This window comes from Fusarium venenatum (assembly GCF_020744135.1).
Source record: "Fusarium venenatum strain MPI-CAGE-CH-0201 chromosome Unknown EDB82scaffold_4, whole genome shotgun sequence".
NCBI lineage: Eukaryota > Fungi > Ascomycota > Sordariomycetes > Hypocreales > Nectriaceae > Fusarium > Fusarium venenatum.
In genome coordinates, this window is record NW_027072132.1 from 3,438,693 (window position 1) to 3,460,357 (window position 21,665).

A 21,665-nucleotide genomic window follows, 5' to 3' on the forward strand; every position below is an offset into this window, starting at 1 on the left:
ACTACCTATATTGTGATCTCAGTTCATGTTGGCATCATTGTTCAAGTATAGAAGCCGAACAGAGTTTTTCCGATGTTATGTTCATCACAGGTCAAGAAGATCAGTTGTTGAAGAAAGTACAAAAGAAGAAGGAGGCTAACTCAGTTGGTAGTTGTATTAATATTACTCTATAAACTTATTTCGTGTCATGGGGCCTGAAATAAGGAGAGTTTAGGCAAGAGTTCCGTTGGGTTGTAATCAGGCGTGCTTCAATGCAGGCTACAATGAATCGCTACAATGACAGAGGTAGTACGACAAGAGAATAATTTACGAGAAGAACTGATTCATGACAGGGACTTGTATGTACTGTATTGACAATGAAATATATGGTGGTATATAACCGGGTATAATAATTAAAGACTGATCGAGACCTGGCTACTCCGTAAACAAACTTTAACCCCTAAAAGCCGCGCGTCGCTAGATTTAGCTCGGACGAAGTCTTGGATAAGTTTGTGTCGTTCTCGTAGTGATGGTTCTTGGAAGTGGTAGACTCTGCAGATGACTTGACGCCTATACTCATGCCATCATCTTCTCTATCTTCTCGTCGGATGATGACTTCTGTAGTCATGACAACTTCATCACTGCGCGGTGCACGCTGTGGTTGTCCTTCATCTCCTCCCATAACATAAGCTCTATAAGATATGTCGCCGGGGGGCTTGTCGCTGTTGGTGCTAATAAAGTTATCCAGGGCAATGCCTGTTCTGTTGCCTGTCGAAGTGCCGGCAGTATTACTCCTTGGTCCGGAGCTGGCATCCTTGTTTCCGGTCGTCATCTCGACAAGACGGTTAAGAATAGTAAACTCGAGTTTGAGTTTTGTGCTGTAGACAAAGGCTTTGTAGGATGTCTGGTACTGATACTGATCGGCGTACTCGAGACCGAGGATGGTAATGTCGAGAAGAATGATAAGAATGTTGACATAGATGAGATGGTTCATCAACCGTCGGCTTCCTCGTTTGTTGCCCATGGTGCGTTCCAGACGCATAAGCTTGACAGTTTCGGAAATGTAACAAGCCGAGATGATGATTTCCTGGATAAAAAAGATGGACACCTGAATCTTTTCCATGATGGAGTAGGGTTGCTCCCACATCATTGTGTTTTTGGAGAACGAGCCATAGATCATGGGGATAACTGTTCCATGCATGAGAACGCCGTTGACGACGATCATATACAAGACACATCTCAGCCGGAACCTGTTTCTGAGAACAAGATGCAATCTCGACCAGAGCACTAGACTCTGACCCGAGACCATTCCAACCCATCCAAAGGAGATGAATGTGGCAGCGAGATATCCGACTTTGGCAGAAGCATAATACTTTATAAAGAAGCCACCACAGTAAACAAAGATTCCCCATGTTGCGATAAGGAATGACCAGAAATATAAACCCGAGTGGCGCTTGAACGTGCCAAAGATGATAAATGTCAATTCAATGACGTTGTAGACTGATATTGAGAGAAAGACCAGGACGATGGTGATGGTCATTTGGGATATGCCATCCAGGCCTGAGCCAAAGCCTAGTTTGCCCATGATTGCAGTCGTCAAAGGAGTGACTTGGAGAGAACACAAGGAAAGGAAACAAGAGGGAAGAAGAGTGTTTTTGACAAGTCTTGCTAGTACAACTCTGTGTAGTCATATAGGTTCATACACTAATATCTAGTTTTTAACCGCTACGTAATTCATCTTCATCTCAACCTCGACGGTAACAACGGCGCACTAGAGTAAGACTACGGTACTTTACTTTACTGTTCCCGTGCCGCAGGGCCCGAGCGTTAGAATATCTACAAGTCCAACAAATCGGAACATCTTCAACTGCCTCAGAGCGAGTCAGGTCCACCCTCCCCTTGGAGACAGATCATTTATCCCCTCTTCACAAGCGAATTAGATCCCTTTTTAGGGCTGGACGATTGTTGATCCAGGACCAAAGACAATAAAGTTTGGGATCAAGTGGGGAAAGTAACGGCGATCGTAGCGTGCATCTGGCTAGGTCCGCTGGAGTTGAGGGGAGGGATCAAGACTGAGGCTTCAGTTTGTTTTGTGTGGCATTTTATATTCAGCATGAATGGGGGATAGATTGCGAGAAGATGATTTGTTATCCCTGAGTGTCAGTCAACAAAAAGTTCCATGATGCTTCTCTCAAACACTCAGGGACAACTCGGTATATACCGTATGTCGCCTCATTTCAAAAGGACAAGGTATTATCCATACGAATATTATGATTATTTCCAATTCCGATAAAGAATCTGATATTATCAACCCCCAGTAACCGGCACTCGTCTCGTTTCCCCGACCCTCGGCTTCCGTATTATTGGGATTACTCCAGACTCGGGATTGAACGTTACATAGGGCGAGCATATTGAAGTGATCCTTGCATGTCTCGTTTCCATGCGCGCCATGATTCGAGACGGAATAAAACACAACTCTTGTCACAATAACAGCCTCGAATGAAATGACTGTACAAGGTTTCGTGGCTTATTTTGGTCGGCATCCTTTTAGTGGCGTAGATCGACACAAGCACTTCCAGAAACTGTCAAAAACTGAATCTCTCAGGGGAAATAAACAAGGTGTGTTGGTTGCAGAGTAAAAGTGATGGCAAATACATGCTCAACCGGAAACCACGTCCCCGGAAATATCACTGTCGTCTACCCGCACATCATCAACTTAGTTTCGATTCTTTCCTGTAGTTTGACGGAATAATCAACCGTTTAGTCTAGTTGCAGCAAGTAAATCGCTAGCTTCGACACCGTCGCGGCGATCTACGCTCAGACCTTGACGTTCAACTGAAGCTGAAAAGACCATCAGCTTAATTGAGCAGGTCCTTGAGCTAAGAGAATAGTTGAGAAGAATTGACTTGTTGGACTAGCTTGTTTGACGCGATGGTGTTATTTCCTTTATGTAACTATTTCCAGGATTTGGAACGTCTTGATCCATACCTGATGTAGATCCGGGGTCGGTTCCCTATTGTTGGGGTTCAAAGTGGAATGCACATGAGCATTTTCATCTGCGTGTCTCTGAGAGGAACAAGGATTCTGGTCCCTCTGTCTTGTTGATCTTTTGTTAGTAGCCTGGATGAATGTGGATTGTAAGGGGAGTCTTTGTTAGACCTATTATGCGAAGATACAATGAATTGTTGAAAGATGCTGTTCCGGTTTTTGGGCTCTGTTCTTGTTCTTGTAGCTTGTTAGTGACAGAAACTCTATGAATGCTCTTCAACAAGATGGTTGAGAAATTAAGCAACTGGAATAATCTACAGAATGAGATATTTGAACAACAAAGAAGAACACTGAAGAAATGGCTTTAAAAGGAGATCTAAATCCCTCTAAATCTATCATCAAATAACTCTCGGTAAAGTATTCAGACAGTACTTTAAGACAAACGAGACAATTATCATCAACTAACCTCTACAGCAACTCCTAACCGTCAAAATGTCTTCTCTCGCCTGGAACGGACTCACCTTTGGTGTAGAACTCGAATTCATGGCTGCTCCTCCCGAACGAGCCCACTGGAAACTATACACCCCAACGGCAGCAGCACGCTCCAATATCTCCAAGTTGCTCACCCAGCACACTACTCTTCCCATTGCCTGTGAGTGCAGCCACCTCACCAACGAGGCTTGCGCCGTCTGTGCTGACATTCCTGACAGGTACAAGGCAGGTCGTATATGCTACATCCAGCCTGGAGCAAGCGCTGAGTCTATGGCCGCGGATTCCTGCTTTCTCTTCAAGTACGAATTCCTCGAATGCGTCAAGGGTCTCAACGCACAGCGCTGCTGGCCTGGCGTAGAGATGTGTACCCCTGTTCTCGGCCAAGCTGAGTTAGCTTCCGGTCTTCCTACCGTCAAGACACTCCTTTCGGCTCTCCGAAAGACGGGTGCTTTGATCACTGCTGATGACAGCTGCGGCATGCACGTCCACGTTGGCGTCGAAGGAGGCATGACAGTTTATCTCGCAAAGAGAATCACGACACTCGTCATTCTTCTCGAGAACACTCTCATTCTTCGTCTCGTTGCGCCATGCCGATGGACAAGCCAGTATGCTAGCCCCATTTGCGAAGACTCACAGGCTGCGAAAAAGGAAGCCCTCAACATCGACGAAGCTGACACGTCAGCTTTCGAGAAGCACGTGCCTTCACAATCGAGCATGCGCCCGAGTAACTGGAACAACAATGATCCCAAGATGTACTACAGAATGCTTCGTGGCATCTGGTCCTGCGAAGACCTGAGTTCTCTCGCAATGGAACTTCGAAAGGGAGGTATCAGCCGCTGCGGCCTTGCAATCGCGTTGCGCAATACTGATGGTCGTCGCAATAAACTCTTCATCCGAGACAAATATGAAGGGACACCCACAACTGTTGAGTTCCGCTACTCGCAGATGACATTTGACCATGTCCTTCTCCGCAACTGGGTCGAAGTTGTGGCGCGCATCGTGGATCTTGCGCGAGCCGAAGACGAAGAGTTCAAGAAGATTGTCGAGACGATTATCGATCTGAACTATGAGGCCGGTGTACAACATACTTCTGCTTGGAAGGCTTTGTTGGAACGCGTTTTCGGACTGGAGCATCGTATTCCTGAATGGGATGCTCAGCTGGACAAATTCAAGCAAAGTGAGTACATTTCTCTCTTGAATGAGAGGCTTCTTCTCCGGCCGGAGTAGGAGTAAGGTGAGGTGAGGGTAAGTATGGGGGCGTTTTGTTGTTTTTGGCTGACAGCTGGCTGTTGGCCTGGGTTTGGAGTTTGGTACGGTAAGTATTGACAGTAAAAGTAGAGGTATCAAGTGATATCAAAACAATAAACTGTGTAGCAACTCATAAAGGTTTGTATTTGTAATTCTCCCGTGATAATAGTTTCCTTTTTTGTGAATCGTAATTACTCAATCTTGAGCTTATTATCTCTTTGGTTATTGTTGAGGCGGCTTCTCAATGATATGCCAGTTGTTGCCAGCTGGTGAATCAACCACTATGTCGGCCACTTTTAATATTTATCTACCTGCCATAGAAGCTCCAGCTTTGCTCTTTTTTTCATTTCTTTTTTATCTCACCTGCACCTAGAGCAGAAAACGTCCTCTCATCTATCCATCTATCGGATCTTCCTGTACCAAACAAACACAAGAGAAGCTATCCATCTATACCTTCTACACTCCTGAGCATCAAACTGCTTTACCTCTGGTATAATCAGAGAATGTCGCAAACAAAATGAACCACGCCGGAGAGAACAACATCGAAGAGAAAACAACAACACCCAAGAGCACATTAGCATCGACGAGGGCAACAACTTCCAAGATAACAACTTCGAAGGGCGAAGTTCGACTACATTGATGAGGCGCTGGATGTGGTCTTGGATTTCAGAGACCAAACCCTCGATATTCTTCGCTGCCTGTAGGTCGAAGTGGATCTGAGCGGAATGAATACATGCTGACTTTCTGTGAAGGGCGGGCAGACCCTGGAACTGGGCTGAGTTTTGTCACCTTATCATACTCGTATGATCGTCTGGGGTTTGTACGCACATGAACGGGTTCAAAGGGAGGATTGGAAGGCCAAAGAACAGGAATAGGCCAACAGCAGCTGCGTTGTGATTTTACGGGAATGGACCTATTCTTTGTTATCGGGCTCTTTCCACTGACTCCATTCCCTTTGTTCCCACCCATCTCACAGGAGTATATCAGCTTGAAGCAGGTATTAATGTTCACTGTAGGGTAATCAACCCATGTTCGACATCCCTGTCACACTAAGATCTCAATCTAACTTGGCAAGGCTTGTATTTCTTCATCGACGATCTCATTTCCGGTCTATTCCAGTCTAGACCCAACAACCAAAACCCCATCCGAATCATCCACTCATCAACGACTCAGATACCGAGGCTGGACGTCGTGATGTCATTATCCTAGCCTCATTGAGATTCAACATTTTGACAAAGCAACCTCAAACCAAGGCAAGGCATCATTCATCAAAGATTTGACAATATCGATAAACCAATCATCGAACTTGTAATAGTAATAACCAATAGCTGATCTTCATCATCCATTCGTTCTCCATCTCTTGTCTCAGGGTCTGTGAGGTCGAGTCTTTGTTCACCGCGTCATAGAAACATTTGATCCAGTCAGCTTCAGTCAACGCAATGCATGACAAGATGAAGTATCCGGGGAAGTTTAAAACGATGGAATTCATATAAAAGGTATCTGGTCCTTGAGCTAGCAAGTGAGTCTCAAAGTGAACCAAGTAATACCAACACAATCATGGCTCCATCAGCAACAAACACTTCTTTCTCGGCTCACGTAGCCAGTCAGTTTCAGTCCTACGAGGAAGATCGTCAGTCAGCCTCCAAGGAAGCAACCTATGCTACCAGCAATGGCGTTCCTGTGCCTCACCCCTACGAGGCTCAACGATGCGGCGAGAACGGGCCTCTTCTTCTCCAAGACTTTCACCTGATTGATCTCCTTTCTCATTTCGACCGAGAGCGTATTCCTGAACGCGTTGTTCACGCCAAGGGTAGTGGTGCTCATGGATTCTTTGAGTGTACTGATCCCCTGGACGATCTGTGCCTTGCCGACATCTTTTCCGCCAAGGGAAAGAAATGCCCTGTTTCTATGAGATTTTCGACTGTCGGAGGAGAATCCGGATCGCATGATATGGCCAGAGATCCTCGTGGGTTCTCTGTCAAGATGCGAACTGATGAGGGTGTAAGTGAAGCGACACTATGTTTCGAATCGCGACGACAGCAATGCTAACAAGTCACCAGAACTTGGATTGGGTTTTCAACAATACTCCTGTGTTCTTTTTGAGAGATCCCGCCAAGTTTCCTCACTTTATTCATACTCAAAAGCGCGACCCTAGTGAGTCAACTGACTGATCTTCATATGACCGTATCTAACAGTCACAGGCACTCATCTCACTCATGCTGATGATTCATTTGCATTCTGGGATTATCTTTCTCAAAACCCCGAGTCAATCCACCAAGTGATGATCCTGATGGGTGACCGTGGCATTCCAAAGTGAGTACACCGAATATATTTGCGATTATCGCTAACAACGTAAATAGGGGATACAGAAAGATGCACGGCTACTCCGGACACACCTTCAAGCTCGTGAACAAAGCTGGCGACTGGGTCTACACCCAAATACACCTCAAATCTATGCAAGGAACCGATTTTGTCACCCAGGAGGACTCTGCCGATTACTCACCCGACTTCTCCCAGAAGGATCTTTACGAGGCCATCCAGAACGGAGACTACCCCAAGTGGACCCTCGAGGTGCAGACCATGACTCCTAAGGAAGCTGAGGAACTGTGGGAGAAGCAAAAGATTAATGTTTTCGATCTTACCCACATCTGGCCTCAAAAGCAGTTCCCTCGTCGCAAGGTTGGAGAGTTTACTTTGAACGAAAACGCTGTCAACTACTTTGCCGAGGTTGAGCAGATTGCTTTCAATCCAGCTCATTTGCCCCCTGGTATTGAACCTTCAGCGGACCCTGTTCTTCAGTCACGTCTGTTCTCTTACCCTGATACACACCGTCACCGTATCGGCGCCAACTACCAGCAACTCCCCGTGAATTCAACTCGAACAGGATACAAGTTTGGCAACTTCCAGCGTGATGGCCAGATGGCTTTCTATAATCAGGGTGCTCGACCCAACTATCTCTCGTCCATTGATCCTATCAAGTTCCGCACCCGAACGGTGGATCTCGATAAGACTCACGGCCACTTCACTGGTGAAGCCATCACATTCCTCACCGCGATCCGCCCCGAAGACTTTAACGCTCCCCGTGCCTTGTGGAGGAACGTATTTGATGAGCCAGCCCGTGAGCGTTTCATCAACAATGTCACTGGCAAAATGAAGCTTTGTAAGCAGGAGGAGCCTCTCAAGCGACAGATCGCTATTTTCCGCGAGGTCGACCCCGAAATTGCTGAGAGACTTGAAAAGTCCACTGGTATCAAGGGATACGATGGAATTACCAACATGAAGTTTAATGGAAGCCACAATTCTATGAATGGCGAAATGAAGCTTGCAAACGATATCATTGCGAACAAGGGGAAGAGTGCTACTGCTAGGAATGGAGCCCCAGCAAAGGGCTGCCACTCAAGACTGGAGACGAATGGAAGCTCAAACGGAACAAACGGTAAATAGGAAGTTTAAAGCAAAGTAGTAATGTAATTATTTTTCACAGTTTGGTGTAAAAATAGTTGTGAATCCCTACATCTTGGTTGTGGTCATCACTCAACACCAGTATCCAAGTCAACCAAAAGCGTGTCCACAAAATCAGAACTGCTGTAATCTCCATTTCGAATCCAGACTGTATCCGTATAACCAAAATCGTAACTCCCCACCCTGGCTCTATTTACTTTGTCTCCTCCTTCACTTCCGCCCTGGGAGCCTGCCAACTACAACTCGGAGGCGCACACGTCTCAGCACACTTGACACAGGCAAGTTCACTCTTTCGAAAGCTCCCCTTTATAATACGCTTATCATCGAAGGCGTACCGTGGACAGTGCATCGTGGGGCCGGCGTTGCGCCCAAAGAGTCGACGTTGGTAATCGCACGCTGAACCCAAATCGTCAACAGCGTAGAACATGTCGATGTAGTGAAAGGCTTCTCCGCCGATGATGGCGTGACCGCAGGTCATTTGAGGGCATTCGGGACCTTTGGCGCAGCAGCATACCATGCGCTGGAACGAGTATGTGCACATTTCAGACGAGACTCGATCAGTGTTTGTAGATTGGTGAGCTGATGTAAAGATGTAGACAGTGGTTTTTGATGATTCTTCATAAATGCGACAACCCTCATAGTATATATGAAATGCCGTCTGTTACACTCCCGCTTCTACTCGGGTCCGCAAACCCCAAAGGGTACGGTGTTTGCTTTGCCCTTGACCATCTTCCCGTTGTACCTTGCTATGCAGCGAGCCGTAACCAAGCTATGGGGGTTTCGCGGGAGGGGGCAAACATGGTCTTGGGTTCGTTCTGATGGAACTCGAGATAGACGAGACGGGTGAGTATCGCGAGTGCGACTAACACATGGTGGATGGCAGGGGGTCAAGCTGTGGCTGTGGGTAGGACCCTATTTAGCCTTTGGAGCAGAGAATCAAGAGTTGAAGTACACAGTCTTGTTGATGTGTACCCAGTCAACAAGGCTGCACTACCAGTACTTTGAGTCTGGGCAAGCAGTCTCCGGGAAGTGGGAAGAATTGGCCCTCAATAAAACGGCAGACGACGATTTAGCAGGACAGACTGCTTAGTTCTTTTTATCAACCTAATTGGGAATGCAAGTGATCAACTGGCTATCATGGTTTGGGACCCAGAAGACTGTTATGGATGATTAAATGCTGCCGGGACTACCTTGGCTGAAGATCAGGAATTGTATATCCAACGAATACTAATTGTGGCTTTTGATGCGCCTAAACGAAAAACTTCGCTGTGTTTCTGATATTCACAGAATAGCTAATGGTGTCTTGTCAATTTGACCCTTTGCCCAGTGAGTCAAAAAGATGAAGCATTCGAATGGGAACGAATGCGGCCTCTTGTTAAAACAAATCAAGCTACCGGTTTCAACCTTCATGAGTGGATGACCGATAGAGCTCACGACAGATGGTCGCATCAATATACAATTGCTGAAGATATCGCTCAAGAATATGTCTGGAAGACTTGGTAATCTGTCGACAAGGAAAGTAAGTCCAACTATTTCTGGTGCTGGTTACTTGGTCCTATAATGCAACCTGCTGCTATCACGGTAGTCAAGACTTTTATTATCAATCTTACAAAAAACATCATTTGGTTCGTTAGTCCATCTGATCCACAGTTGTAGCATCTCCATTCCCTCCAGTAGAAGCACCTTGGATCTCCTTATCCTTGGCTCCGACAGGGAATCTCCAGCTGAACGAATCCTCAGCCCGTCCAAGTTGAATATCCTTCAAGTGCTTGAGAAGTTTCTCAAACATAGGTCCAGGCTCTTCAGAATCCTCCTTGATATACGTCGCCACCTCCTCCTTACCATCAACACGACGCGTGATGGATCGAATAGGAACAAGCGCCGCAGCTGTACCAGCAGCAAAGACCTCGGTAAATTCTTGAAGTTCACCATACTTGATGGCACGCTTCTCAACCTTCCACCCGTAGCTACGTCCAAGCTCCTGGATGCTGTCGCTGGTGACACTGTCGATGACATTCTTGCTATCAGGCACAGAAAGGGTCACATCATCCCCATTCGCCTTTACACCCAGGAAGCCACTCGTGCTAAATTCATCAATCTCCTCGTGGCGCACACTGTCAAGGTGCAGCGTGATACCGTATCCTTCGTCACGCGCCTTGTCGCTCCAGCGCAGGACAGGAGCATAGTTTCCACCAACCTTTGCATTACCAGTTCCATGCGGCGCCGCGCGGTCAAACTCCTCCAGAATCAACGCCTTGACAGGGTGCGCACCGTGGTAGACACCAGTAGGGATGACAAAAACCGCAAAAATGTACTCATCTGGTGGCGAAAGACCAAGCTGCGCGCTGGACCCGTAGAGCTGAGGACGAATGTACAGAGCGGCGCCCGTGTCGTGGGGTGGTACGTACTCTGCGTTGAGAGCGACGGCAGCACGAACAGCAGAGAGAAACAAAGCTTCGGGGACGGGGGGCATGGACACGACTTCTGCAGAGTGCTGGAGACGCTTTGCGTTGCGGTCGGGGCGGAAGACGGTGATTGCTTCGTCATTGGGGGTACGGAATGCTTTGAGGCCTTCGTAGGCTTGTTGGCCGTAGTTTAATGCTGGTGCCATGCCATGGATGCGCATAAATGGATCAGCGACGAAGCGAAGAGGTGTCCATTTGCCTGTGCTTCTAGAGTATGTAGCTTCGACATGGCCATTGACTGCAATTGTTAGATTTATCCATCCGAGTAGAGAAGAGCTTACCTTCGCGGACCTTGAAGCCCACGTTGGACCAGTCAATTGTGTTGACAGGAGGAGGAGGAAAGGCAGTCATTTTGATGATGAGGCTAATTGTCGGAAAGTTAACAATCGGAAGCTCTTTATATCTGCCATTACTCGCATTTATAAGCTCTTGACTAAGATTCTTAGTGGTCTAGTGAGGGAAGCTCGGAACTCAGACCCCGCTGACTCCCATTAGACTCCCCGCCGATGTCGCACCGCGGGGTTCTATCAACGGTTTATAGGTTGATTTTTGAAGGTGTGTCATTTGCTGGTGGATTCTGCTGATGTCATGGTGAGTAGAGAAAAGCTGCAGGGCGAGACAGTCAGTAATCCTGGTGATAGAATCTCTGTACGTTGAGGCGAGTTGTATCGTAAATCACATTAATTGATCCCTTGTCTCCATCTATGCTTCAACAACTGTGAACCAACCCAATGCTCTCCTGTACATGTGCAAAACCACAAAATGCGAATTCAAATCTTTAATTGAAGCTATACCATAACAACCGCTTTTCTTTGCAAAACAAACTCATATCAGACTTCTCTTTGATGTCGGACCTGACATTCCTTATTTACCCTGCGCCCGCTGACCCAACGCCAACGGCACAAAATGCAATACAATAACCCATTTCATCAATCACTCGAGTGAGGCAAGACGTTGAAGACAAGAGAGGACACCTATAAAGTTAGTAATTGTCACAATCAATCAAATCAAAGATACGTACCACTGACACCCTGCGTAAGGGTGGCTGTCGCTTCGGTGTTACGGTTACCGAGACTGACTGTCACGACATTCTCTACAGAGCCGTCGTCTTGTAGTCTGTTGGCCCACTTGAATACCTTTTCATCCTCTCGTCCATCACCAATGACCATAAGAAAGTCAACTGGCGTCTTTTCCTCTCTAGTGGGGTGAATCTCCTCCTTGAGAGTCTCAAACACCTTTCGGGCGGCAGTGCGTTTGGTCCAGTCAATAGGTTCCACAGCAATACATCCATCGAGAGCAATGGCATGCACACGTTGGGACTCGCAGGCGTCGTTGACGTGGCTGGCGCAGTCTGAAGCTTGTCGTGAAGCGGTTTCGTAATCCTCTGCACTCTTGTAGTGGAAGATCAAACTGCAGCGTCGTTCTTCAATCTCGGCTCCGGGAGTTCGCTCAAGGAAGTATGTCATGATGGGTCGGACAGACTCCTTCCAATCCTTAACATGATCAAGATCCGCCATCTCGGTCCATGAGTCATCTCCATGCGACTTGAGGAAACATCCGTTCTCTGCAATCAGACCAAGGTTGGGGACACGACGGAAGACACGGTCAAGCTCCTCAGGTCGTCGACCAGACATAACATAGACAGTGTTGCGCTCATCAAGAAGTAGATCATTGAGAACATCTAGCGTTCGCTGAGGACTGATGGGGATAATTTGGTTGACAGGACCCCAAGCCACAAGTGTGCCTTCGTAGTCAATGATGAAAAGTCGTCTCTGAGCCTTGGTGTACTTGGTCGAGAGGGCAGGAACAGACAATCGAGGGACGGATGTCTGGTCTCGTTTGTGCTGTTCCTCGTACACAATATCCAGACGGCCAAGGAACTGAGTAAACCAGTGAGATCCGGTATGCTTGACGACACGACTATAAAGGTTGTTCCATCGTTGGTCCTTCTCCTCCTCGCCCATCTCTAAAGCCTGCTTGATAGCATCGGCGCATGCGCGGTAATCCCAGGGGTTGACGGCAAGTTCATTCTTGGCAAAAAGGGACGAAGTACCAGTAAACTCGGAGAGAATCAGAGAACCGTGCTTCTTTTCGGGAAGAAGCTTTCCATCTTGACAAAAGAGATACTCGTGTGAGGTCAAGTTCATGCCCTCGCGCTGGCTGGTAATCATGAGAGCATCAGCAATGGTCAGCAAAGCAAGATACTGAGCGTAGTCAATATCCTGCTTCAGATAAACCACTGGCTGGTACGCAAGATTAGCCCACGATGAGTTGACTCTGGTCACAATATCGCTAACGGTGGCCTCGAGATCACTCTTTTCGCTGGACGATAACGCGACTTGGATGAGAACAGTATTCTCACGCCACTGGGGGTTCTTGTTTAAGAACAACTCATAAGACAACAGCTTCTGGCGAACACCACGGACGTGGTCAAGCTTATCACGAGCAACAATAAGCCTCTTACCCTTATAACGCTCTTGCATAATCTGAAGCCACTTGGCAACTTCGGGAGCATCGAGATGCTCACGGAGACTGACCGGGTCGATACCGATAGCGAGGTGGATGACATCAACAAATCGGTCCTCAAGTTGGAGACCATCCGGTGTAGCCTCGGCATTCAAAATACGACTGCAAGTCTGGAGGAAATGGCGTCCATACTCGTGAATTTGGAAACCGACAAGGTTAGCACCGAGCATACCCTCCAAAAGTTCCTTTCGGACAGCCAGGCAACGGAAAACCTCGGATGAGGGGAAAGCAACGTGCAGGAAGAAACCAATCTTGGCCTCTGGGATCTTCTTGCGAACCATTCCAGGAACGAGAAGCAGATGGTAGTCGTGAACCCAGACAACATCGCCACGCTTCCAGTTCTTGACAATTTGGTCGGCAAAGGCCTGGTTGACGTTGACGTAGTACTTCCACGAGTGGTCCTCGTACGCCTTGCTCTTGGGGTTGTCGGGGATCTGGTAGTGAAAGACGGGCCACAGAATGTGCTTGCAAAAGTGAGCGTAATGTCCGTCAAAGTCCTTGTCGGAGCAGAACACGGTAAGCATGTTGTGTTCATTGGCCAGGGTATTTTCAATGTCCTGCTTTTGCTCGGTACCCTCAAGGGCATCCGTGGGCATACCCAGAGTGCCAACCCATGTAATCTCATCAATCTTGCCATCGCGAGCAGCGGCATCAGCAGCATTGCGAAGGCCACCGTTGCCCTGGTCAGCGTTGACAACCATCCAACCAGCGGATGCAAAGACTCGGTCATGACTGTCGCTTCGGACGAGAGGCTTGGGCTGCAAAACTCCCTGGCGCCCCAGCTCGCGAGCCTTTTGAATTGTACGGTTGTTCTCTGATAAAGCAGGAGGAGGAGGGGAGCTGGCTCGCGACTTGGGCTGGTTGGCTCGGCTACCCCATGGCTTTCCGCTACCAGCATTGGAGCCGGGTCTCTTGGGGAATGGTATTCTTATTCCATCTTCGTTCGCAAATAGATTCGCATCAACCTCTTCGGTCGGCGTTCGTGGGGGTGTAATGTCCTCTTTCTGGAATAGACTTGGTTGGCGGTTTAGAGGCGCAGGTCGTCCACCAGCGGGAGCAGCAGGTTTGGGAGGACGAGCATCACCACCCTTGGGAGCTGATCCTCCAGACAATGAAGCTCGAGTGTCACCAGAGAGGTTAATGTTTGAGGAGCCAGACAATGAGGTTCGGGCAGGGTCGACACCAGGAGGAGGGGTACCGGGGAGGGTAAAATGTATGGTTTTAGGGAGGAAGCTATCGTCATGTTAGCTTTCGTCATTTCTCGCTAAAGCTTGGTGGGCTCTTGGAGGGGCACGAGCGGGGAAGAGCAAAAACACCAAAAGCACATACAGTGAACACACAAAGACGGTCATTTTGGCTAGAAATTTGTGTCAAGTAAATATGTTTTTGTTGTATGTCGTGTAGGAGTATGTTGTATTGGAAACCCAAGCTGAAACGAGCAATGGATGGATATCGATACTATTGAGGTATCTCTTATGACGACTTCATGTGGATGTAAAGCTGAAAATGGGAGTGAGAAGTCGAGGAGGCGTCGCTTTTTGTTGAGAAAAGTAGCTTGTCGCAGGCAAAACGCCTCTTTGTCGCAGATGCGCTCAGGTATAAACGGGACCGAAAGTGGCGAATAGTACCGCAAATGGAACAACGCGCGCGGTAGAGGAAGATGAGACGTTTGCAAGGATCAGAGTAAAGATGAATTGCAACGAGAAAATCTCCGAGTCGTGAGATTCGTCAGGTGGTTTGAGTTTGGAGAGGCAGGGTCAAGCTTGGGTAGCTCCGAGATGGGCTCGAACAAACAGAAGAGGGCCGACTGGCAATTAAAGGATTTGAATGAATTGAGAAGAGGTATTTTCCGAAAAGGGAGACAACCTATAAAAGAGCCCTGTTAGTTGAAAAGGTCTAGGCCATGATTATATGTATGGATGGTAGGATAAATAGAAAGACAGGGAATAGCCAGTCGAAGTAGAGTACTCACTCTGACGTAATGCTTGATTGGTGCATGGATGGAGACATGTACTGAAATGATAGACAAGGGGAGCTTGAGCCTCAAGACTGAGTGACTTGACTGACCTGACTTGGATCTATGTGGTACCTGATAAAGAATTGATCACCGAGTGGAGAATTACAGCACGAACGATGTAGATAGAAAAATTAGACGTGATGAAGGGCCGATGATATCCAAGAAGAGGGCAGTAAGCGGTCTACTACAGAAACAGGACAGAAACAAGAAAAGACAATGTAATTCAAGCAGTACAACAAAAAATAGAGACATACAAGATCAAGCGTGACGTAGTTTGCGAGAAAAGAAATCGAGATCAGTTGTTGAGGATCTTGAGACAGGAGAGTTTGGTCCGTGATCCACGACCCAGTGTAAGGAAGTCGAAGTTGATAGCTGACAGAAGTACGACTTTAAGGGGTGTACAGCATTTGATAGAAAGGTGAAGAAACCACATTTACAATAATAAGTTCCCAATTATAATACTACTCTAATAATCCAGTTAAGAGTCATCTTTACCACAACTTCATCTCTTGACATTTCAACTTTCTTGAAAGAAATCGTAAATTTGACGCACAAACGGTTGGTGTTTTCAGGCCCACAGTAACAGCCTGTCATTGTTCTTTAGGCGTTGTTTAGCGGGTAAGCTAAAAACGAGCCCCAGAATACTTAGAAAATGGACAGAAAAACAAGGATGATGTACAGATGATGAGAGACGTTTGGGGAAGCCAGCAAGGCACAAACAATATGGGTCGGGAATGTTTTTACTTGACCGGGTGATAGATTCCGGAGTCACCAGATCTCGATGCTAGAGAGGTACGTACTGACAATGTCTCGGTACGTTAAGACCACCAGGAAAAAATGTCTGGTTTTGGTGTTGGTCAATAGGGAAGGACATTTACATCTAGACAAAATGCCTCCCAGTAACGTAATGACTGTCTCCAATCTCATCTGAAAGCTACACAATTACCCCAAAACAATAAACAGGCGGCCTCTCAAATCTGTACCCTCTTTTGTCGATCATGCACTTCTCCTCTTTTACCTGATGCCAAAGTGCAACCTTGGTCAGAACATCTACCCGGGACATTTCCTCCAGTCCGTGCAACTCATCGAGATGTGAGATGCATGAGAACAAGGACATTGCATCTTCAAACGGGTACAAAATACCTGAATTTCCCATCTCTTGTGTCTACCCATTCACTGCGTTCCATGGCTTTCTATTCTGGCCTCATGCATCCATCATGATAGTCAACACCACCACAAACTTCCAACCACGCGCCAAGAAGCCACCATCAGGTTGTCTTCACTCCATCACAAAGTATTCAAAGTGATACAAAGGTGATTCGTCGTTCTAACCTCGATTATCTCGAGCTCAACCCATATCCTTGTCAATATTGGGTGCACCGGCCCGTCTACCATTTCCACGCCGTCTTACACGGGCCGTTTCTACTTACCGAGCGCGTCGCATGAGTTGAATTCATTTCCTTTGTTTTCTGTTTGCTTCAAAGTAAAAGCCGCATGAACCACGCGATTGGAAGCTGTGCATCACGATAGCCGGATTATGCTGTGCGTGCCCGCGTATTAGGTTGCAATATGCACCTTTCACGCGCCATCACGAAAGCTTCAACCACCAACTGGAGAGCCGTTTATTAGCGATAACTTCTAAAATCTTCTGCTCTAAAAGATCTTCAGGGGACCCTAGCCTATTGATGCTCTCATCGGTTTGGATGCACCCCGCAGCTTGACCGTGGTGGAGTAATACCCGACAAGCTTCAGGCAAGACTTTGTCTCGGGGCAATAGACATGGGATGGGAAATGTGCCTGAACTAGGGTCGATGTTTGGGGTAAAGAACATATCCGGTTCGTATCAGATTTAGTCTGCGACGAATTTGGGAACATCGAAAGCAGCAACATGGGTGAGTATCACGCATGAAATCCTCATGTGAATATTGCCAAAGATTGCTGGGAACACTTAGCATCTGCATGTCACACCTCTCCAACTTTCCACCCGAGCTCCTGTAGCATCACACTCGTACAACATTCGGCCCCAGCAACAGGGTTCATCGGCTTTCACCTCAGCCCACAGCCGGAGGACCGGGGCCCGCTACGGGACCGGACGGGTCATCTCAAACGGGACATGTTCGGCGATGAGAAGTAATTTCTCTTCTTGGCTTTACGTGAGTGATTTATTGATGAGTCTATAGATTAGAGGTTGATATAGTAATACCATACGTAGTAAATCTTTCAATGGTCCCCGCATACAATGTATTGCCATGATCTTCAACCCCGATGCTTCCCGGCAACCATATCATCCACTCACAATCAGCGGGGTAACCTCGTGGTGCTCATGGCAACTTGTAGGGCAGCTTCTAGAAAAAGAAACCTAGCAGCTGCATAGGAAATGCAGTGCCGGTCCGGTTCCCATAGAGGTTGGGCATCCAAACCTGATTGGAATCTGCACCTCCAAGCTTTGCGCAATGACTCAAAATGATAAGTCCAAAGCTAAAGACAATTCCAGACATTTCGACAGGTGGTTAGGCTTCGGCGGTATTCCAGGCTCTCAGGCAGAGGACGATAAATTTAGCTCAACTTAGTGGTGATGCTACCCCACAACACCACTTTCTAGACATTTCCAGCGCATCGTGAGCTTCACCTCAAACAGTTCTCTTCTACAGCTTCTGTCATCTTTCTTGTATATTTGAATTCGCTATCAACTGTAGTCACAAAAACGCCGTGCCCCATAGATCTTACATGCGAACCTATCAGCGTGACACTGCCTAATGCGACACTTTCTGTAAACGTGCTGGTCGTTTTAAAAGGTGTTGTGCTCTAGGTATAACACAAGTGGGGAAATGCAGGTTGGGTCACAGTAGGCCTAGATGCTTGAACGCAACTCCCGTGCATGCATGATCTGTTGCAAATCCCGCTTGACAGAAAAGCAGGGTGCTACTTTTGAAGTAGTATTGGGTAAGAATCGGAAGTTTCCCGTAGGCAACACCACCACGCCGCGCGTATATTTCCTCTATAGATCACATCCCCAAAGATAAGCATCCTCACTGCCCCGACAAAACCCAATCGAGACACAAGCATGTAGTTTCAAATACACAACGGATGAATGGTGCAGCAAACAGTTTGTGAATCACTTCAGGGGTATCTTGACTTTTAGAGTAACAAACACCATTTTGGGATTCTAATTTTGCCAGACCCGAACCGCCTTGTCCTTTCCACCACTGCCGACTCTCTTGCCGTCCGGTGCCCAGTCCACCGCGTACACTTCATCCTGGTGACCCGGTAGATCATTGGAGAGCTTGTGAGATGCCATTGACCATACCTTGAGTGTTGTATCCTTTGATGCTGTGACGAGAAGTCTAGAGTCTGCTGAGAAAGCACACTGGTACACAGGAGCTACATGACCGCGGAGTGTGTTAATGAACTTGCCATCCCTATTAAAGTCAGTATGCGAAATTTGCGTGGATATCGGATGTCTTACCTGGCGTTCCAGAGCTTGGTGTGGTTGTCCCAGCCTGCACTGGCAATGAGAGTGCCATCGGGAGAGAAAGTGACATGGTTCACTTGCTTCTGATGACCCAACATACGTGCGACGGGCTTAGTGCTCTGAGAAGGATCCCAAAGGTACATGGTAAAGTCATCACTGGCACTGACCAAGCGCTCAGCGATTCTACCTTGGAACCTGGCTGCCTTTTCGAACCTCTCCTTGGCCTTGGCTCGCTTTCCTTCCTCGGTTTCGGGCACGGGTGTGTGGTCGTAGAATGCAGTCCTCAAGACGAAATCTGTTGAGAGGGCAAGATGATTCACCCAGTGAACGTGAGATGACAAAGTGTGCACCAATGTTCCCTTCTCGGCGTTCCAAACTCTGACTGTCTTGTCGTGACTTGCGCTGTAGATAAGACCTTCTCCTCCCCAGCGCACACAACTAACACTGCTCTTGTGTCCGGACAGGACATGCTCGGTTTTGCCAGAGTTGACAACCCATATTCGGACTGTTGCATCCTTGCTAGCACTGGCAAGACGTGGTGTACCGTCTCTCCAGAGGTGATAGGGCTCCCAGACCACATTGGTAATCCATTTTGAGTGACCAGTCAAGGGGTTTCCAACAGGCTTTCCAGTATCGGGGTTCCAGAGACGAACTGTCTTGTCAAAACTTCCGGTAGCAAGTCGCGCACCGTCGGGGGACCAAGCGACTGCCAGTACCCATCCAGAGTGGCCCGAGAGTGTATATTTAGGAGTTCCAGTCTCGGTATCCCATATCCGCGCAGTCTTGTCTCCAGATCCAGTTGCCAGACGGTTGCTGTTTTTGGGGCTGAACTGTGCTGCGAGGATTGCTTCACCATGACCGGGGATCTTGTGGGACATGCGCGTAACGGGCTGGACCTTGAAAACGGCCTGTGGCTCGGCGCTGAGGGTAACGGTTGTTTCAAAAGGGTTTTCGATGCCATGGTTGCGAAGAAGCTGGAGGAGATCGGTAGGGTATTGGTCTACGATGATATCGCTACCGGGAATGTGAATTCGGAATCGATATGGGAGAAATTCTTCTCTTTCCTGGATAAAGTTAGCGATATTCTTTATTGTTTTAAGCCAGACATACCCTTGCAAGTAGCGTATTCAATAATAGCGAGAGGTTCTTCTCTGACGCATCAGCTAGAGGAACTTCAATCACATCGGCCATCTGCTTGCCATCTCCATCAAGGAATCGAGCCTTGAAAGAGCCAGCTGGGCCAGCAGCGATCGCTGTAACATCTTGTTGAGTCTGCGTTCGTTCGAGAGTCTCTCTCTTCTGTCGTTTCGACGGAGGGGGAACGATTGTCGCCATTTTGAATTATCTGTGTGGTTACTTCACAGTCTGGAGAATTTCAGAGCGCCTGCGAGATAGTGGGGCAATCGGCAAAATCTTGAAAATTTTGGCGGTGAAGAGCTGCAGCCGTTATTCGGGGGTGACAGAATAAACGACCAAGAACATAGGCTGTAATAACATAAATTGATTGGTGATTTTGTCTTAAGACTGATAACCAGGTTTCCTATCCCTGATTCAATTCCTTTCTATCTTTCCTACTAGCAACTTTGGCTCATTTCTGTCAGACAAATCTAACTCAAACACCTAAAATACAACCCCTTACGCCCTTTCCCTGGAAACGCCATACACCTCAGAGTTCATACTGGAAATATGCCAACCACATCTTTCATCACGTGCAAATCATCACTCCCTCTTGCTTCGGTAGCATAAGATTGATAGCTTGAGTGTATGCTGCCGCTTGATTGTGCTCGAAACATTTAGAAAGGTCTGTCATAGAGCTGGTGCTTGTTGGATTGTCCGAAACAGACGCCTAATTCTGCCCTCCCTGTGATGTTCGTCCGCGCATCCTCTTGGGAGGTCCGGCATAGTGTTGAAATTGTGGCATATCCATAGTTGGCACAGGGATTGGTGTTTGTTGGGGATTTTGTGGAAGATACATCTGTGTCTGCATCAAGACTTGAGCCTGTGCCTGAGCCTGAGCCTGAGCTTGTGCCTGAGCCTGGGCTTGAGCCTGAGAAGTCTGCTGCGGCAGTGGTTGTTGTTGAATGTGTTGAACATGCAATTGCTGCTGCTGCTGCTGCTGCTGCTGCTGATTCTGCCCAACAGCCTGCTGACGACGCTGTCTAGCCCGTTGCTTCTGTGCTGAGCTTTGCCTCTTGGTTTCTTCAATCTGCCGGTGTCGCTTGTCTTGAGCTTCTTGACGTTTTTGCCTCTGCAAATCCTCATTCTGCACAGCGTAGATGGCGGCGACACGGAGTTGAAGTTGTGATAGAATTCCAATCCTGTCAGAATGCGACATTTTACGGTATTCGCTCTTGAATTGATGAAAGGTATCGCCGGTCAAGCGGAGAACTGCGTTTGAAACACCTGCTACCTGGATTGCGGCTTGAGTCTCTGCATCAGGTTGAGGACCATCATCTGCCCAAGGTGTCAGAAGTGGCGTGCCAACCGCGTCCAAACTTTGCTCGCCATCCAGTTCGTCAGCGATATTGGTCTCGTCTTCGCTTGCGGGTTCGGGTGTTGGTGGTTCGGGTGTGCCTGGCTCGTGGTTGTGCTGATTGCAGGTAATCGTCAAAACCCATCCACCCATAGTCTTTCGATGAACGGCTTTGGCCTTCCATGGGCAATCAGTTTTCTTTGTTGTTGTTTTGTGTTTCGTAGCCATACAACGATACGGACGACCGCCTCGATCGCAAACGAGATCGCATCGTACTATATCGTTTCCTGGAATGTCTGCACCACCCACTTTGCCTCGATGGGATCTAGCTTTGACAATCTTGTATCCCTCCTTTTCCATCCGCTCGCTGAGCTCCTGGAAAAGCTCTTCATAGCTGTTGAATATACCCGAATGGGGTACAGATACTGCCTCGAGGATGCCGAACATGATGAGTTGACGCGATCAACGCGTTCGGGACTCGATGATTGGGGTGTGTGGATTTGGGTATTGACCGGTGTCAGACGTGAGCCGCGCGTATCCCAA

The 21,665-nt window shown here is 47.8% G+C and overlaps 6 protein-coding genes across 6 annotated transcripts; 2 read left to right on the forward strand and 4 right to left on the reverse strand.

The window, feature by feature from the left end:
* Positions 1-353: 353 nt before the first annotated feature.
* On the reverse strand, positions 354-1,726 carry EDB82DRAFT_514354 (uncharacterized protein). Its single transcript, XM_025738079.2, has one exon. It carries the CDS (start codon positions 1,562-1,564, stop codon positions 440-442), a length of 1,125 nt encoding a protein of 374 aa, XP_025592875.1. The 5' UTR covers positions 1,565-1,726; the 3' UTR covers positions 354-439.
* Positions 1,727-3,375: 1,649 nt separating this feature from the next.
* Positions 3,376-4,686, forward strand: EDB82DRAFT_579579 (uncharacterized protein; the record flags this gene model as incomplete). The annotated part of the gene is made up of 1 exon (XM_025738080.2): positions 3,376-4,686. The coding sequence occupies exon 1, from the start codon at positions 3,460-3,462 to the stop codon at positions 4,684-4,686; it is 1,227 nt and encodes a 408-aa protein (XP_025592876.1). The 5' UTR covers positions 3,376-3,459.
* Positions 4,687-6,143: 1,457 nt separating this feature from the next.
* EDB82DRAFT_541071 (catalase-like domain-containing protein) lies at positions 6,144-8,167 on the forward strand. Its single transcript, XM_025738081.2, has 4 exons — positions 6,144-6,708; positions 6,768-6,861; positions 6,909-7,020; positions 7,068-8,167. The coding sequence occupies exons 1-4, from the start codon at positions 6,265-6,267 to the stop codon at positions 8,149-8,151; spliced, it is 1,734 nt and encodes a 577-aa protein (XP_025592877.1). The 5' UTR covers positions 6,144-6,264; the 3' UTR covers positions 8,152-8,167.
* Positions 8,168-9,708: 1,541 nt separating this feature from the next.
* EDB82DRAFT_317082 (aminotransferase) lies at positions 9,709-11,160 on the reverse strand. Its single transcript, XM_025738083.2, has 2 exons — positions 10,916-11,160; positions 9,709-10,872 (listed from the first exon to the last, which is right to left on the reverse strand). Exons 1-2 carry the CDS (start codon positions 10,983-10,985, stop codon positions 9,800-9,802), a joined length of 1,143 nt encoding a protein of 380 aa, XP_025592879.1. The 5' UTR covers positions 10,986-11,160; the 3' UTR covers positions 9,709-9,799.
* A 407-nt stretch (positions 11,161-11,567) lies between these two features.
* EDB82DRAFT_437228 (glycosyltransferase family 20-domain-containing protein) lies at positions 11,568-14,512 on the reverse strand (the record flags this gene model as incomplete). Its single annotated transcript, XM_025738084.2, has 3 exons — positions 11,568-11,608; positions 11,656-14,393; positions 14,490-14,512. The coding sequence occupies 3 exons, from the start codon at positions 14,510-14,512 to the stop codon at positions 11,568-11,570; spliced, it is 2,802 nt and encodes a 933-aa protein (XP_025592880.1).
* Positions 14,513-18,343: 3,831 nt separating this feature from the next.
* Positions 18,344-21,569, reverse strand: EDB82DRAFT_548267 (WD domain-containing protein; the record flags this gene model as incomplete). Its single annotated transcript, XM_025738085.2, has 4 exons — positions 18,344-18,596; positions 18,644-19,713; positions 19,760-19,948; positions 20,586-21,569. 4 exons carry the CDS (start codon positions 21,567-21,569, stop codon positions 18,344-18,346), a joined length of 2,496 nt encoding a protein of 831 aa, XP_025592881.2.
* Between the last annotated feature and the right edge of the window lie 96 nt (positions 21,570-21,665).

Bases quoted from the DNA above. Each gene is read 5' to 3' on its own strand.
- EDB82DRAFT_514354 (XM_025738079.2), bottom strand. From the start codon at position 1,564: ATGGGCAAACTAGGCTTTGGCTCAGGCCTGGATGGCATATCCCAAATG.
- EDB82DRAFT_541071 (XM_025738081.2), top strand. From the start codon at position 6,265: ATGGCTCCATCAGCAACAAACACTTCTTTCTCGGCTCACGTAGCCAGT. The intron at 6,709-6,767 runs GTAAGTGAAGCG...ACAAGTCACCAG, and splicing joins AGATGCGAACTGATGAGGGT to AACTTGGATTGGGTTTTCAA. The intron at 7,021-7,067 runs GTGAGTACACCG...CAACGTAAATAG, and splicing joins GGTGACCGTGGCATTCCAAA to GGGATACAGAAAGATGCACG.
- EDB82DRAFT_317082 (XM_025738083.2), bottom strand. From the start codon at position 10,985: ATGACTGCCTTTCCTCCTCCTCCTGTCAACACAATTGACTGGTCCAAC. The intron at 10,873-10,915 runs GTAAGCTCTTCT...TAACAATTGCAG, and splicing joins GGGCTTCAAGGTCCGCGAAG to TCAATGGCCATGTCGAAGCT.